Source organism: Scatophagus argus, chromosome 9 (assembly GCF_020382885.2).
Source record: "Scatophagus argus isolate fScaArg1 chromosome 9, fScaArg1.pri, whole genome shotgun sequence".
In the NCBI taxonomy this organism is placed as follows: Eukaryota; Metazoa; Chordata; class Actinopteri; family Scatophagidae; genus Scatophagus; species Scatophagus argus.
In genome coordinates, this window is record NC_058501.1 from 2,612,674 (window position 1) to 2,630,136 (window position 17,463).

At 39.4% G+C, this 17,463-nt stretch overlaps 1 protein-coding gene across 6 annotated transcripts in view; it reads right to left on the minus strand.

The window, feature by feature from the left end:
* Positions 1-17,463, minus strand: part of adgrb1a (adhesion G protein-coupled receptor B1a) — a 138,256-nt gene that overhangs the window by 38,975 nt on the left and 81,818 nt on the right. For all 6 annotated transcript variants that reach the window (XM_046399505.1, XM_046399503.1, XM_046399501.1 and 3 more), the window contains 4 exons: positions 15,006-15,149; positions 6,795-6,870; positions 2,678-2,780; positions 2,530-2,573 (listed from right to left, as the gene is read on the minus strand). In XM_046399505.1, the coding sequence (XP_046255461.1) occupies positions 2,530-2,573; positions 2,678-2,780; positions 6,795-6,870; positions 15,006-15,149 (367 nt within the window). The remainder of the gene's footprint in view (positions 1-2,529; positions 2,574-2,677; positions 2,781-6,794; positions 6,871-15,005; positions 15,150-17,463) is intronic.

Consider the following 17,463-nt stretch of genomic DNA (forward strand, 5'->3'; position numbering starts at 1 on the left):
AATAAAGGCTGATATGAGGAAAATCTCTAATCTGGGATAACACTGTTCAATGCGAAGACAAACTACTATAAATACTACTATAGCCTCTGCCCACTGACTGTAGAAATGAACTCAAAGTATTTTGAGCATGCTTATGCTGAACAAGCTGCACACGAATGTGGTGCTTTAGCTAACCTCACTGTCACCACTGACACCAATTAATGTGAGGGTAGCTGAAGGTTAGCTGGGGCTTCATCTGTTTGGCTAAATGTGCATGAAAATTAAACGATTTTTCTGATTGCATTTCAGGCCATTTTAATGCTAAATTTGGTTAACTTAGTGTAACGTATGTACAATGTACGACTCATGCACTGTTTTTGTGATCCGTGTTAGGCTATGAATCTCACCGCTATCTGCCGCTAATTTAAAACAAAGCTGACCAGCATAGGCAGGCACTTAAAGAGTTTAATGTGAATTGCCTGTGCAGGAATCGTTGAATTATAATGACGCTATCTCTGACGTACAATCTCTCAATCAAAGCAAAAGATGTACAAAGCATGCGATCATGGAAGTTGCTGTCTTTGTTTAACCACATTGTACACAGAACTTGAAATAGATAACAACAGTGTACTGATTTCTAATGCTGTAATGTTACATATTATATCTCTAACGCTATTGAAAAAAAACGTTAAAAAAAGGCAAAGTCGTAGTTGATCGGCAGTAAATGGTTATTACTTTTTTTCAAAAAATGGCTGAGAGGACAATAAAAAGAGACAACAAATAAAGACTCCTTGTTGACACAGTGAGGTGTGAGTCACAAGTAATGGTGGTTCACATATCGAACTCTGCATTCCTACAGCACCAATTCCGTCCGTAAAGGAGTGATATCGTACTCACTACTGAATTCTGATCACTCCTACTTTGCTGTTTTTACAACTGCTGTGAATGAAAGCGAATGAAGCTCAAAACGCCCTGCAGCTGTTGTGTAGCGCGAACATTGTCTCAACCTTCACTTTATAGATTTTTTACTGTTGTTGTCATATTGTAACATTAACATCTTTTCATTTTTTTGTGTGTGTTTCACTCTTTGTCCTGTTGCAGGTCTTTACGTGCCAAGCTAAACTTCTTTTAATCCCTTGACTGAGGCCATGAATGTTCTGCACCCATCTAAATGCAAATGTCCAAACCTGGATTGCAATAATGTTTGCCTTTTTCTTTGTCCCACTCTCTTTCTCTTTCTCTTGCTCAGTGCTCACGCTCTAACACGCTCACACTATTTTCTTGTCTTAAACAAATAGGGCACTTAGGAGCAAGGAGCAAACGAATAGCGCTTTGAATCTTACCACAGGAGTTGTACAACTGAACCGTTCAATACGTATTTTTTTTACTCTTTTTACTCCATCCTGTCATGCTTGTCCCTCTCTTTCTCGCTCTTTCTCATCAGACTCTGAACTGCTCTCTGTTGTACATGTTGATGTGTGTGCGTGGGCCACGAGGGGGAGGAAAGCTGTGAGCGACACTTTTAATTTTCCACATGCTGCATCAGTGTCGTAGCAGTGATAGCATGGGGTTAGCGTTTTCCCAGACAAGAGCTGCGGAGCTGTCCAACACACTCAGCAGCTCTCACTGGGGAGCAGTGCACTGACTTTGTCAAGATAAAAACACTGTGACCAGTCTTGGAACTTTCAGAGGGAACATGGTGTCTCTAAAACATCCACTTGAGTACCAGGAACTACCTTATGTGCTGTAGACTACATGTGGATTTACTGGTATGCTTTTGAAAAATTAAAAATAGGATCTGGACCATTCAGTGTCAGCTCTGCTTGTCACCCTAGTAACACAGAACACAAATACAACATTAGCCTATGGTTCCCTGAAGGTTAGTTAGAACCTAACCAAGAACTAACGTTAAGGGAATGTTCCCTCATGGCTATACACTTAAACCTAATGAAGCCTAACGTTCCCTAAACATTGAGGGAACATGTAACCAACAATGTTAGAGGACGTTCTATGTTCTCAAAACGTCCTGGGAAACAAAATGTGCTACTAGGGTAGAATGATACACTGGTGTTCAATGGGGTATATTGACCTGATTTGGGAGAACTTGAAGAGGTGATGTTTATCAACCCCAAAATAAAAAAGCTAAAAACTGAACACTGGCAATTATGTTGCCATGAAAGTGCTCAACATCTGAATCTGAAGTTCAGCAAGTGGTCCTAAATGGTTAAAATGCTCATTACATCACATAATATGAGAGGGCTGACAAGTTTCATACAGTATTTAACTTTGCATTGAAGTTCTGTACAGATGGATGAATACTTAGTGATGACCATTTGGTACAACATAATTTAATTCTATACAGTTAGATCCACAAAAGATAGATCAAAACAAAGAGCAGTAGAGACTGGAGTATGGAGCAAGTTCCCAGAATGCAGGGCCCTGCGCAATACAATCAATAGTCCCTGGAATCGACTTTTAAAGAGTCCTTCTAATCAAGGTTTACATATTGGCAGGTGGAAGATGACAAATCAACAATATAGTGGATCCTACCTGTCACTCTCGTCCCAGGATATACAGGTCTGGTTGGTAGTACCCTGATGAATGGGAAACATTAAAAAAAAGCATTAGTAACATGAAAGTGCGTGTCTAATAGAACATAAATAACATGATAACTGAAATTGTGTCAAAAGTTACTCACGTTGTACAGGTGAGAGAACTCAACTACAACTGGGGCAGAGAGGGAAGCCGGGGTTGGCTTGATGGTCACTGACAAAACCTTGGAGTTGAGGACTGTGCTATTTCTAAAGGGAGACAGAAAAATATCAGTGGTTAATCTGCACCACTGCCACATTGAGCTAATTGCTAGCATACACTCACAATGGAAATGCTAACGCTATTATTAGCAGGTACAAAGTTTCCCATATACACTGTGTTATATTAGAAAAATAAAAAAAGAAGCCACCAAAGTCATAAGAATGTTTGGCAATCATGAATATCTGTTCAACCTGGCAGTGACGTTACTTCAGAAGTAGTGGGATCAACAAAATCACAACAAGGACAGGATACAATTTCCTGTCCCTCTCTAAAATTGTTCCAACAGTTTCCTCCTTCCTTTACTTTGGGTTTCATTCATGTTTTCATTCATTTAATTCAATCACAATAAATAACAATGAAGTGGACTTGCTGCAGTAAAACAAACAATTGATTAATTTGGCATTTTAACTATGTACAAAGGAATCATTGAACATTATCAGACTGGAAACAGCAGCAGAGTGTGTTTCTAAACCAGTCCAAGAAGCCTTGGAGGACTCCACCCTCCGTCACTGTGACTGCACCCTGCTTGAGGTTTGGGTTGTCATGCACTGCAATAAGGGAGATCTGAACAGATGGATCTCTGGTGGGCTCCTTTGTGAAAGCTCCAACCTCCAGTGTAGCAGTGACTGCAGGTCCCACAGAAAGGGTCAGAGGAGGTGGCTGAAATGACACCACATCACGCTGGTTCAATCCCCAACCCAATTCTAATTCAAACCACAATGTCTCTGTCTTCTGATCTTGTAGTTTCTGCATATCATGGCAATATACCAGCACGTTCTCATTCCAGCTCACTGTTTGCCCTTCTACCACAAAACCTTTCTAACACATGCTTAACATTACACTTGTTAAGTTTAGGCACGTAAACTATGTGGACAGGTTTAGAAAAAGACTGCAAGCTCAAGTCACATGTACGACCCTCCACTCAACATCAACCTCCACTCCTCTTAGGACTTTTTTGTTTTGCAAACTGAATTGCAAAGTTTCTCTGATCATTTCACATCGATGTGAATATGTTTGAACTGGAGTTACACTGAAGTCTCGAGCAATCCACCCAAACACAACATTATGAGTTGTCAAGGGACTTGCAAAAAAGGTGCTATATGACATGCTGGGAATGCAACCAGACTGAGTATACCTAAACTTATTTGTGGACAGAATGATCTTTGCTAATTCTGATTACTCAAAGTTTTCACATTTGCACATCTGGAAATGAAGGGGTTGACGCTGGTATCACCTGGGTGTGAAGGTGACAGTGTTTCAGAACATTTTAACCAACTAACAAACTGGATTGTCTTGGCAACTACTGAGACACTTTGTAGCTGTCTTTATGACTGAAGGGATTGTTTTCATGGAGAATTTCCAGCCATGTTTATAGCAGCATGGTATTCTTTCCTAACCCTAACCAAGTATGTTTTTGTACCTAAACCTAATGAGATCCTAAGCACAATGTTGTAACAACATAAAACTTAAAACTGAAACATCCAGAAATGTAAAGTTTTAACATATTAGACATAAAGTTTCAGCATAATCCTGGTTTGCAAAAACATAAAGTTTCTAGTTACTAGAAAGTTACTAAGTTTAGTAAATGTCACAAATTTGACACAAAATACTAAAGCATTTCATTATCGCCATTTTAAATACTAACTTTAAGTTTGTCTGGTTTGCTTATAAATAAGATCCAGAATCACATGAGTCACATGCTGATTTTGATGAGCTCGCCCTAAAACCCTAAATTAAACGTTTTTTGTTTTAGCATCTGGAGCTGTCTGCATGTTTTTTTTTTTGTTTTTTTTTTTTATGTTATTAGAAAATTTTGAGGGCATTCTATTTTACCTACCGTCTGCCTGTTTAGTATGCATTGCAATTTCTTCTTTTCATAGGTACTATCAATCATGTGGAATGAGACATCGGAAAAAAAAGTGAATTGCTACTGGAAGTACCGACACCGAAAGATTTCAGTCGACCAAACGTGTTCAACAGCCCATGCTCCGTTTTCCAGTTCCTCACACCATCACCATATCCTCACACAATCGTCCTCTTACTATTCGAAAACACAATCAGTCAACTTAAACGTTCATGTCATCTAGTCTCTTGCCTCAAACTCATCCCCTTTTCCTTGAGTGGAGGAATCAAATGCAGAAAAGGAGACGAGACAAGGATGAAAAGGGAAAAAAAAAAGAGTGAAGAGGAGCTGAGAAATATGGAGAGCAGCAGTAGCAGTAATCTAAAGATTCAGAACAAACATGTGGGAGGACAGGGACGGGAGAGCGTGAGGGTCTGCTTCATTTCGCTGTTTCCGTATTCCAGTTCATTATGTGCTTTTACCACATTAACATAATGGAGAGCTCCTTACCACCACAATCACAGCTATAGCTAACAGGCTGTTACTCACAGAAGTGTGCATGCATCCGAATATCAACATACGCACAGAGCCACACACACTTGCTGTGTTAAAATGTATGTTAATCATCATGAGAATGGCAACAGCAACTTCCTCCAAGAAATCCCTTTACTCACGGAGATAAAAGACATACATGAGGCCACCCACTGCTAGTGTTCTGCTGTTTCTGCATCAAATCCTTGTTTGCATTTAACTGGAAATATTCACTGCAGCACTGGTATAAAATGCCCTGACTGTGCCATGACAATCCATAACATAACACCCTGCACAGTTTTGTAGTAGAACTTAAAATATTATTTGATTGTTCTACCTGTTTTCAATGACTAGCTGGTTTAATAAAGAAAGTTGTAAACAGTCCAATATTGTATTATTATTGTTGTGATCTACTAAAACGCTCTCACAAAGTGGATATTTCTTCCATCATCAAGATTACCAAAGTCGTTTTCATTAGATTAGATGGAGGAATTTTATGCTGTAAGAGTTCTCCTTCATCCCGGACTGACAGTGCTGTATTTCATTTACAAGGACTGTCTTGGAGCGGAGAAATTCTTAGCCAACTAAACCCCACTGATAAGACCCTAACTAGTGGTTAATGTAAATGTTGTCCCGTTACAGGGGCACTAAATCACATATAGAGAGGCAAAATCCCTCCCCTTCCAGTACCCTCCTTAGGACTTATTTTGGAAAAAGTATGTATGGTAGTCAGCGGAGAGAGACACCGTCTCAGATGTACGTCACCACCACCAACATGGTCATCACCTTTGCACATGTCACCTCCTTCTTCCAGAACAAGGGAAAAATGATTAAAAGAGGTGAAAATCACCACGCGCCTGATCATAATGAGAGCAGCAGTTATTACATGACTTTTAGGGTCTGTGGTCGGTCTAATATTCTTGCAATAACACGGTCTTATTTCATTCCCAGTCTTTGTTTTCTTGACTTGCAAAATGATCTTTTATATTTAACAAAATAATATGTGTAATTCATGGCACAATCAAAAGGGATCAAAAAATAGTGTGTCTTTCACCCTTGACAAACCTACATATTATTTTTAAAATAAGATCCCATTGTGGTCCACATTAAACTTTGTGTCAACATGAAGTCAAAGTCATGGAATCACTGAAATCAACATAAATTCACACTAAGGGGGGCCATGAACGTCTATATAAATTTTATTTGTAATCCGTTCCACATTTGTTGAGATGTTTCCCTGTGGACGGTGATGGACCTAACGATCAGCACTGTCATCCACAGAGCCATGCTACTGGTGGGACTAAAAAACATTACAGGGTATAAAATGTTCCTATAAGATTCATTCCACTTCATCTCCACTTCATCTAGAGTATAGTTCCATTCAGCCAAGTGTTGCAAAGCATATTCTGGTCTTTTCCTCTTAAGTATTTGAATTCGTAAACAGAACATATTGTTCAAGGCCTACTTTCTTGCTCTTCTCCAAACTTTCCTGGTCTGCTCAGTTAGGTGGTCAGTTGCTCAATGTGTCATTCCCCATGACAAGTGAAAGCTTCAGAAAAATTACATATGTAGAACATCTAAGCTTCTAATCTTTTAGCTGCAATTTTAAAGCAATCAGTCCACTTACCTCTGCAGAGTCAGAATGCTGCCCAGGTTTCTGTACAAAACGATGCCGGTTACAAATGTCGACGACTCATCTGAATCTGTATTGGGGAAAAAAAAAACAGATACACGCAGAGGCAGGAGTGTTTAGATGAGTGTTCAGAGAGTCTGGTTCAGTCTCTGTCTTTCCTGTGGCCTGCTATGGAGGAGAATGCAGGTCAGCCATGCTGCCTCCACTCCTCCAGCCCCCAAGAGCTCTTTACACTGGAACTGGCCTACATGACTAGTCAGCTATAAACGCAGCCTCTTACAATGCTTTACAGTCACACACTTACACAGATACACGCATGCACCACTGACACTGCTAATTTCCATAATCTCCAAAGTGGAAGTCAGTAGCACACACAGCCTGACATTATCCTCACTCTGGAAAAAAAAAAAAAAAACACTAAAGAAAATGTTCTGAGAGTTGACACAGGTTGGGGCTTCCAGTTGCCCCACCATCAATAAATAATCGTAAGACATGATCACTTCATATTCTTGGTGACACTGACATGGCTGGATAGCTAAATAGTCTTAATGTTAAACACATTGTCAAATTTTATTCATTCTTTGTGAATCCTGTGCAACATTTCTGACTTTGAATCTTGCTAGCATGACATTAGCCTAGGCTGGGCGGACTAGAAACATCTCCCATTCCCAAGTTCCAGCTAAGGTTCGTTCCATTGTATGATTATCTTAAGGGATGGTAATTATTGTTCCAGATATTACTCAAACCATCCGGTGTTACTTGGGAAACGGAGTTACAACTTTTGAAAAACTGAAAATGTAAATTGGTGGTCTTTTTTTTCTTCCTTTGGGAACTGACCATAGTATAAGCAGGATAACGCCCTTCAAGGTGTCCATGATCAAGAATTAATAGCCTCTATGCTGATCATTTATTCCTGATGATAGACACCTCATTGGGCATTATCCCTAATATATTACCACTATTTTTGACACTACTGACAACCACTGCTGTTTTGAAGTTCTCTTTGGCTAAGGTCACTAAAGTAAATAAACCAAGGTTCCACTGAAGAACAAATGTTGTGTACATATAACAATGACATCCAATGTAGTGAATTCAGAAAGAAAATTCAGTTCTGGTATTCTTGGTGGTGTGTGTTGCAGTGTTTTGTTACGTTCCATACCAACAATTTTATTTTATTTTGTTTGTTTTTACATCAGACAGATATATGGTTTGATATGATAAACTGTATGGTTAAGTTCAGGCAAAGTTTTGGGAATGATTATGGTCAATTTTGTGATCTATTATGTCCTAGAGGATAGTCTGTATGCAGACTGGGCTGAGTGGAATTTATGTAAGCGCATACTATACATGCTGACATACATGGGAGAGCAGACCTGTGTATGCAGACACAAAATGTAGTACTAACAGCAACAGTAGTAAAATATGGTGACACCTCCACTGTTCACATCCTTTTTGGAGAATATCTAGCTATATCTGTTTCTGTATTACGGACACAATACTTATTCCAAGACACAATACTGCATCGACAAAAAACTCTGGCATGGAATATGGCTGAAATGTGCCTAAAATCACACATGCAGTGGGCAGCCAACACAGCATGAGCAGCTAGTTAGAAACTCAAGCACTGCTTAACAGCACAGCTAAACATACTTTGGCCCGAGAGCAGTTATAATGAAGACTAAAGAGAACAGTTATCAGTGTCATGCCACCATGGTTACTTGTTCATTATCTACATTACAGTGGAGCTCTGAAGTTATACATGGTCTGCATTTAGTTAAAGTCTAAAACACTTAAAGATAGTAACCACATTTAGTCCTTTTTTTTTAAGACGAGTGTAAGAAGTGACAGTTTGAAGCAGAATAAATCAGGGGAATGTGTCATCATTTTACCCTCAAGTCACTGAATGTTCTGGCTGAAACAGACATCGGCCAATCACAAATGACCAATACAACTTCCTGTCGGACATCCATTGACCAATATTCACTTGTGCATCTCTACATGTGGCTGCAGCTCTCTGTGGGTGAGCACCCTCCTGATGCAGTTAAGGGACAAGCAAACAGTGCCAGCATCGGAAGAAATTTGTCAAAACTTGACGGCTGGACTACACGAAGGCACAGACAGGCCTGGGGTGAGGAGAAGCCTTCGCTTTCCGGTTGCGGTGTCAAAGGCAAGAAAAAAGAAAAAAGAAAAAAAAAACAAAAAAAAAACAACAACAACACACAACTCCATCTGCCGGGCCATCTGAAGACATCCAGCTCTTCTGCTCCAGCACACTACATGGCAGCCTGAGAGCACGTAGTAGTGTGCCAGGCAGCAGGCAGAGGCTGTAGCTCCCAGGCAACAGCTGAGCTCCCATGGGCATTAGGGGGGAACCGAGCAAGACGTGTGTGTGTTTGAAGGGGATAAAGTATTGTGTGTCCTGCTCACCCACTCTTTGGCTGCCCTGTCCAATATGCTCAGCCAGATTGTCTGTGCCCAACAAGAGCGAGCCTGGAGGGCCTTTAACCAGTGATTCAATAAGTCATATGTCTGTGTGTGAGAACTGAAACACTTCATAGCCAAGTATCTGTCCATGTCTGTATGATTTATGTACTGAATATCTGTTTGCATATGTTGGAGTGAGAATATGCATGTGCAAGCATGTAGTTAGGCATAAGTTTCTTTACTCAAAGGGCTTGATAAAATCTGAAGAGAAGGCAAATCTAAAGTGTATGACACAAGTGTAAACTCTGAAAGAAATTCTAGGGCTCAGTCTAATTCCTGCTTCAGCACACGTCAGTTTGCAAGCAGGGCTTGTCATATTGGGGGCTCTTCTCAACCAGTTAGTGGTGAGAGGAAGTAGACTAGAAAACCCTTTAACGGCAAGAGTGCACTTGCACTTACCTGATATACTCCATTACCTCCTAACAGTAACACACGACAAGAATGGAATAAATATCATAAAAATTTAACTTTTTGTCTTGCTGCTCTGTCGGATATAATTTTGATCACGCACATGAACTTTTCACTCTACCTTTTAATGGAGGCTTTAAGCAACACCAACGGAATGTGAAGCGAACCCTGAAATCATCAGGTCTCTAAATGAATTTAATTTGGGCCATTGGTGGCCTGAAGTTTAGAGAAGCAAACTTGTGCCTGGGAGATTGCTGGTTCAATTACCCGGACCCAAACACAAACCTCTGAGCAAGGCCCTTGCTCCAACTGTTCTGATAAAGCATTTTGTACTTTTGCTGAATTCACACAAAATCCACCAGCACATAATTGTTTCTGTGCTCTATAGCCACTGTGAAACAATCAAAAAATAACATTTGACTTTGTTGGGGGTACTGCCACTCCGTCTCTCCATTCATTCTGCAGCTCTCGACTACTGCTGCAGTCCGTCTTCCTCTGTGAGCCAAAGACTAACTTTAAAGAGTGTTTTGACAAACATCAACAGAAAATCCTGAATGGAAGGTATAATAATGATCAGATCATTTTGCACTTCCAAGTTCAAATCTTCAAGCTAACACTTTAGTGCAGGTATACACCTTCGGCAAACTTTTGAATGAGTGAGCTGAGGGAGGGGAGTGCATCAGTCTCTGTTTTATAATTATTATTATTTAAAATGCAAAATGGCTTTTCCAGTGCTTAATGAGGAAGGAAATGTACTGAACATTTTTGTGAATAAGTAAATAACACTGAATGTATGCATAACTTGAAGAAAACTCTGCTGAAAGTACCTTGATTTGCAGGAAAACAGATAAACCTGAACTTTTTGGCGAGTTCTTAGAGAAGTCTGAGTAGATAGATAGATAGATAGATACTTTATTGATCCCGAGGGAAATTCAAGAGTTGAAACTTGATGACACACATCAGTTGGTTTTTCTTCTAGCAAGCTACAGCGAGGACTGTATAGTCAATCCATTAGCTGTTTGGGAAATTGCTCTAAAACACCACAAAAAAATGCCCTCTTGGATGCCTCCATGATAGATAAAACATGATTAACTGCCCTTCAGGGTGCCCTTCCAGTGGGCAAAATGTGATAAAGGGCACTAAAGGGTGCTCTTAAAATGGAGAAAGTGCAAGGCAATGCTTTAGGATGCCCTTCCGTTGGAGAAAATATGATGCAGTGCCATGCAGGCACTGATGCAGGCACTGCATCACATGCTGAAAAATGAGTTGGCCTCCGTGTGCAATTTTTCCACCAGAAATGCATCATGACTATCTGTGGTGCCCCAACAAATACAGCTGGTGCCTTTTTATTTTTTTATTGCCCTCATCGCTTAGACGATCTGTCCGCCACTGCCACTAAGTTTCAATTAAATATTAGGATGAATGTTTTGATCAGTGATCATTGTGTAAAACACACTTTTCATTATGTTCCTTTTGTATAGACAACGAAACTGCAGCTACTAGAAAGCTACAAGTAAGATGCTTTCTTTTCTTGTGAAGTTGATCACACAGACTTTATATTTATAATTTCAATAAAAATCTAACCGCAATTAACCTTAATTTATTGACTTTTTTCTTTTCCAGAGAGTTTAACTATGGTTGAATGTTTGTTCTGTTGTGTTGCATGTTTGCACACTGTAGAGAGGAGAGTAATCAAATGTTTCCTTTACAGTGCTGTTGTATTTAACGTTCAAAAGCATTAAACAAAACACATTTCTGCAGGTTGCGTACAGAGCATATCATTTGTTTTTTTCTTTTTTTCCATTTGAAAAAAAAAAATGTCAATACATTTCTAGAGATATGAAAAGGGGCTGATCAATCAGTGTAAACAAGGCATCAAAGAGCCATTTTAATCCATGTTAGCACGTCCAAGCTATATGCATAAAGAGTGCTGGCTGCTGGTGTGACATTGCCACCATGAAGGCAAATCTCCCAGCTGGGAGGAAATTGTCTCTAATTGCTCCTGATTGGCTCCTGTTGACTCCTGATTAGGAGTGACGGCCTCATTAGCATGCTAGCAGTACAGGGTTGTCTTTAATGGCCGAAAACATCCCGAATGACAAATAACCCCACTGCTACTGAAAACTGTGTACCTCGCACCTGCCTGCAGTGAGGAGTCAAGCTCAGCTGGTGCTGTTCTTAATTACGTCTCTAATGAATGATGCAAAAAGATGCTTCTTTGCTAAATGAAATGAGTATTAATATGAAAAACTTCAGATTATTTTGTTGCTAAGGTTCTTTTTTTATTTATTTTACTATAATTTTGATGCATGGCAACAAGAGTATGTTGCTTTATTCTCATCATTATGCATCTGGTGATAACACTGCACCATGGCGAGCACATCTGCAACTGCTGAGACCTTTTGTCATAACCTTTGGCTTCAGTGACTTCACTGAAGGTCCAGACAAAAGAATCGCTAAATGCACTATCACAGTAAATGATGCTGGATCGACCAAATCGCACCAAGTGGATAGGTGAGTCATGTATTGTGACCTTAATGTTAGCGCCTATGGACAGTTATGTTTAGCTGAAAATGTAAGCCTGCCACACTTGTTCATATAGGATGCTGCCTGTGGTTTGATCCTTGGTCCTTTCCCTGCTCTTTCATTCCCTTTTCTGTTATTTCCCTCAGTGTGACTCACTCACTGTTCTGAGTGTTTTGTCAGAGTGATTGATATTGGGTGGCTCGGCTGTCGGCTCTTCCTCTTGCCTGTTGGCATATGTAGAGCTTCCTTTTCCTCTTCTCTGCTCCTCACTGTTACAGTGTGTAACCTTCGTCTCAACTACTAGCTACTGCCAGCTACTGTCTTCAGATCTTCAGAACTTTAAATTTTCTGTTGTGCTTTGCAACTGAGGCACATTTGGAGTTCTGTGATCCACCGTTCCACATAACACAGAGGCTGGGCAGTATTTTATATAGCACAGACAGCTGTGTTATGTTCTATGCAGACAGGATAGCAAGCATCAGATTAAGAGACTTTAGACTTGTCTTGGGAAAAAAAAAAAAAAGATTTACGAGCATCTGTGGTATTTAGCCATGACCAAGTTTTGGTGTTGAGACGTGTCTTTGAGACTGATTCCTCATACAAATGAATGTGAGTAGATTTTTGATTGGATGTTACGTTGTTCATGTGTTTTAAAAATTTCAGCTGCAAGAAAGGGCCTACTGACGCGATGTTCTCCCATTATTCATCTGTTATTTTTTGAAAATTGTTTTCGTACTTTTCTGTCAATCTACTGACACTGATTACAATACAATATACTATATACAATTATTACTGATGTCATAGTTAGTGGTGGTGTTCTACTGTAGTACATTATACTGAGAGATGTTTCTAAGATGTTTCTAAATTTTTATTTTTTCTAATTATGACAGAGCCAATGTGGCTTTTCTGGGATATTTAATAAAGTCAACACTGGGTAGAGGCCTACACTCACATCATTCATAGTGCTCTCCATTGCCACTATGGAAACCGTTTCAGTGAAAATCCAACACAATACATCTGAGACCACTGATTTATTTTGTTATGAGCACAAAGTATTGGAGGACCACAAGTGACAGAAATAGCATTTCATGAATTATTAACTAATTGGAATAAAAATATGGCATTAATACATTTGTTTGCAATTTAATGTATGGATCTATAGATTAAAAGACTTGATTACAAAGTAATTTTATATTTTAATGCAAATAAGTAGGAATTGTCTAAAAACAACATAAAACAATCAGTATGGAAAAAATTAAAAATCTATTTAAAAACACTTATTAAAATGAAAACTTAAGAAAACATAAAATTAATTAACATCACAACTTTTAGCCGGGCACTTAATTTGACACTTTCTTTTTCCTATTATTTTAGTCATTTAGCTTCTCCTTTCAGCTTTTGTATGACACTTTGATCCGTGAGCTGGTAATGTGATGTTACAACAACAATGCAAATGAACCATTAGATTAAATAAGCTCTCGGATTCTACTGCTCTCTAAGTAATCAGAGTGGCACGAGTTACGTCTCATAGCTAATTTGTAAATTCCTTTTATAATGCCTCTCTTTATTTCCGAAAAAAAATGTAAAACATTGTTTGGAGAAAAATAAATTAACCTGGCAACAACTTACAAACAAATGAATTAATTCCAGTTTTGAACACTGTTTTGTTACCTATTCATTTTAATGAAACACTTGAAACCCTCGTTATAGTTCTCAAACCCAGAGTAGGTGAGTAAGTTAATGCTTGAGGCCACAAGCAGCGGTTAGTGATTGTTTTCAGTATTTATAATTCACAAGTCCTGAAAGATCGCACTAATTAATCAGTATATATTTTAATCTTTAAGAATATATTCATGTTGAATGTCAGTCAGACGTTGCAAGACGCCAAAGTGATTGTGATCTGATAAAAAACCCCCCACAGATTCACTTTATAGTGACATGTAATGGAAGAGAACAGTAAAGCGTCACACACACTGAACACTTCCACACTTTCAGATGCACATTCCTCTCTTTCATTCTCAGCTGGTCCCTACTGTGAGACCACAGACTTTTGTAATTCTCTTTTTCTGTAAGCAACAAAGAATTACGCTATGGGAATGCTCCTAATTGCAACACAGTGACATCAAACTATTAAGGCAAACAGGCTTTGTATTAACATTTTATGAAACTTATTCTGCCGTTATTGAAGACAACGTGCCTTTTTGTTGTACAGCTGCTGAACAACGGGTGATGAAAAAATGATTTTTCAATTTTTTTTATTCTCCGCATGTTTTATTTTCAAAATTAAATACAACCATCTCTGCGTGCATTTGTCTGAGTGGGCGCTTTGCTTTGCAGATTAATGACAGTAAACACTGTTTTATAAAACAACTGCTGCTCCCAATTTCTGCTTGTCTCCACAGTCCCCTCCCAACCAAATACACATGTACACACACGCACACACACACACACACACACACACACACACACACACACACACACAGCAGCCTATTCTTGAATTTCCAAACAGAAGACAGACAGGCTTGCTGTAATCAGTATTTGGGGAACATGTGTTCATAAATAAGTACATTCTAAAAATATCCATTATAATGTCAAATTAAATCATTACTTAAATTTAAAATCCAGAGAACCAATCGTTGCCACTCACTCACACACTACAGTTACTGTACTTGCACAGTGACTGTAGTAAAAAGGACTGTCTTGTTACTTCTCTTGGTTATGTCTCAGTGGTGTTGGGGTTGGGATGCACACCTGAGTTGTGTTCATAAGGTGTGTTACAGCTCTCACCTGGCTTGCCAGTAGACAGAATATTCTTGGGGATGGTGACTCTGTCCTCAGAGCTACGGGCCCAGTCCACCATACCCCTCCAGCCTTTCATGGGGAAGCTGATGTCTGCGTGACCCACCACTGGACGCTTGTGGATGCTCAAAACTGTAACAGACAAATGGCGACGACTGAAACTTTGACCTGTTAACACCTCTCAAGGCTCATTCAGCCTCGTACTGATTGTTGGGTCTCTTGTGAACACGAAATGTTTTGCCAAAGTTAGATCAGGTTTGGTTAGTTCAGTATTTGTGTTTTCTGTGATATTCTCGGTGGTTTGAAGAGAATGGTCACTTGATACTTTTTCTGTGCACCAGTTAGAATTTTAAAAATATTCAAATCAGAATCTCATAACATTCATGATGATGTGGGCATGGAAGTTTTTCTGGTGGGGCAGCTTGCCTATGTTGCCAGGCAACTGTCAGGCACATAAACCACTGAATCACAGTCCTGGTGAAGTTACTCTAACTTTAACTTTGAGTGTTTCTTAGTAAATCATATATTTCATTGGTAATGGATAAATACTCACCGTTTTAAACCAACTTTTCTGTCATTAGATAATGTTTTGTTTCATTTTGCTATAGACAAAGGGTGCCATATGAAGTAATGATGGTAGAGCACTTGACTTTTGACTGGACCAATGCTCCTGTATCCAAAGTAATTTAGAAAACAGGTACCCCAGGCAAAAGTACAAGAAATATAAAAATACAAAGTTTGGCAACACCTATGTGGCCCAAACTGTGAATCATTTTTCATTACAAAATGCCTTCATTGACCATATTTTCAAAAATCCATGAACTGCCACACTCTGCTGCCTGTAGTGAGCAAAAGTGTATGCTTGAGAGCTGTTGCCAGTGTTGTGGTCAAAAAACTTATTGTGAGACACATGTGAAGAGTTTTGGTGATTTGAGTGAGTCTTGGAGGTGAGATGCAGATCAGTAATTCTGACTATATGAAGGCTTTTTTGATAACTGTTTGTTATCATTTTTAAAAACTACAACCACCCATTCTTTCCATTCTCTGTGTAATGCATCTTCTCTGTTGGCACACCACCTGTCCCTGGATTAGATGTGCACCGACGTGATGGACCCTTCTTAAAAAGGGCCTCAGCGTCCGTCAACAAAGCAGGGCCCACCTTAAAGCCCTTATGATGTTGAGCTTTGGAAATACATACTTCCCAACAAATCAGCACACACAGTAAGCCAGGGGCTTTGGGGTACCATGCTTTCCCGGTTGGCCCAGTTAGTTTTCAGTGATCAGTCAGCAGTCACTTTGTTCCTTTCTGCCTTTGTTTGTCTGCCCACTGACATGCATCAAGGTCCTGTGCATGTTTGCTAATAGAACTCAACAGATGTTTTAATGAATATCATACATTGTTAATAAGTGTGTTTTGTTTTCATTCTTATTTCAGGTGATTATACATTAATGAAAACATAATTATGAATAGTATATTCAATTTCTACCCCCAAGGGGTGGGGGGTTGGGGGGGGTATTCACTGTAATGCACAACTTCAGAGAATTAATTTCACAATTAATATTTTTAGTTTTCAAAATAAATAAATAAATAAATAAAAAGATGAAATTCTAGTTTGGTGAATTCCTACGTTGAATATAACTTGACTTCTTTGAGGGTTTTGGAGGAAGAAACTCTGATGTAACTACATGTTGGAGCTTTCCTGTGCATCTCTTTGCTTATATTTGAGGTGTGGGAGGGAAGAGGAGGTCAGCCCCCCCAGGGGAGGTAAGCTGCTGGTGTGGGCGGCTACTTGGCTCCAGACAGCGAGGTGGCACCGCTATAAACAGGACCTCTCATCTGGCCTCGATTCCTACATAATTCTCCCTTGACTCGACTCAAACTCTTCCTCGTTTTTATCTGGAGTTCACAGAGAGCAGCAGATCCCTCTGTGATGACTGCACTGCATTATTTGAGAAAATCTAGCATTCACGGTTATGGGGCAATGAAAGGAGGCAGCAGGTAGCTGCTAGTGTGGATTGAGAATCCCAGGAAACATGTAAAGACCTGCTGCCCTGGGGAGTGCTAATATTTACCAAGAGTTTGTTGTCTTGGTGTAGACACTGGGTGACATAATTAGAATGCTTTAGAAAAAGAGATTGTACTATTCCTCAATATAGTGGGCAAATCTCTACCACCCAAACCAGCAAACAAACAAATCCAGGTCCTGGATCTAGACTTTCAGGAAAATAGCACAGATAGGACACATTCATTAGGTTTCGGGCCACACAGCCACATACTGGAGGATCAAATCATGCTTGTTGCTATGGATACCACAAAATACTAGCTTTAGCACTATAATTTAAAGGTTTTACTGTTTACTTCCAACCTGTCAATAACAATAGCTGCAACTTACAGGAAAAAGAAGGGTACAGACATATACTTCAAAAACCAATTAGTGCTGTGTTA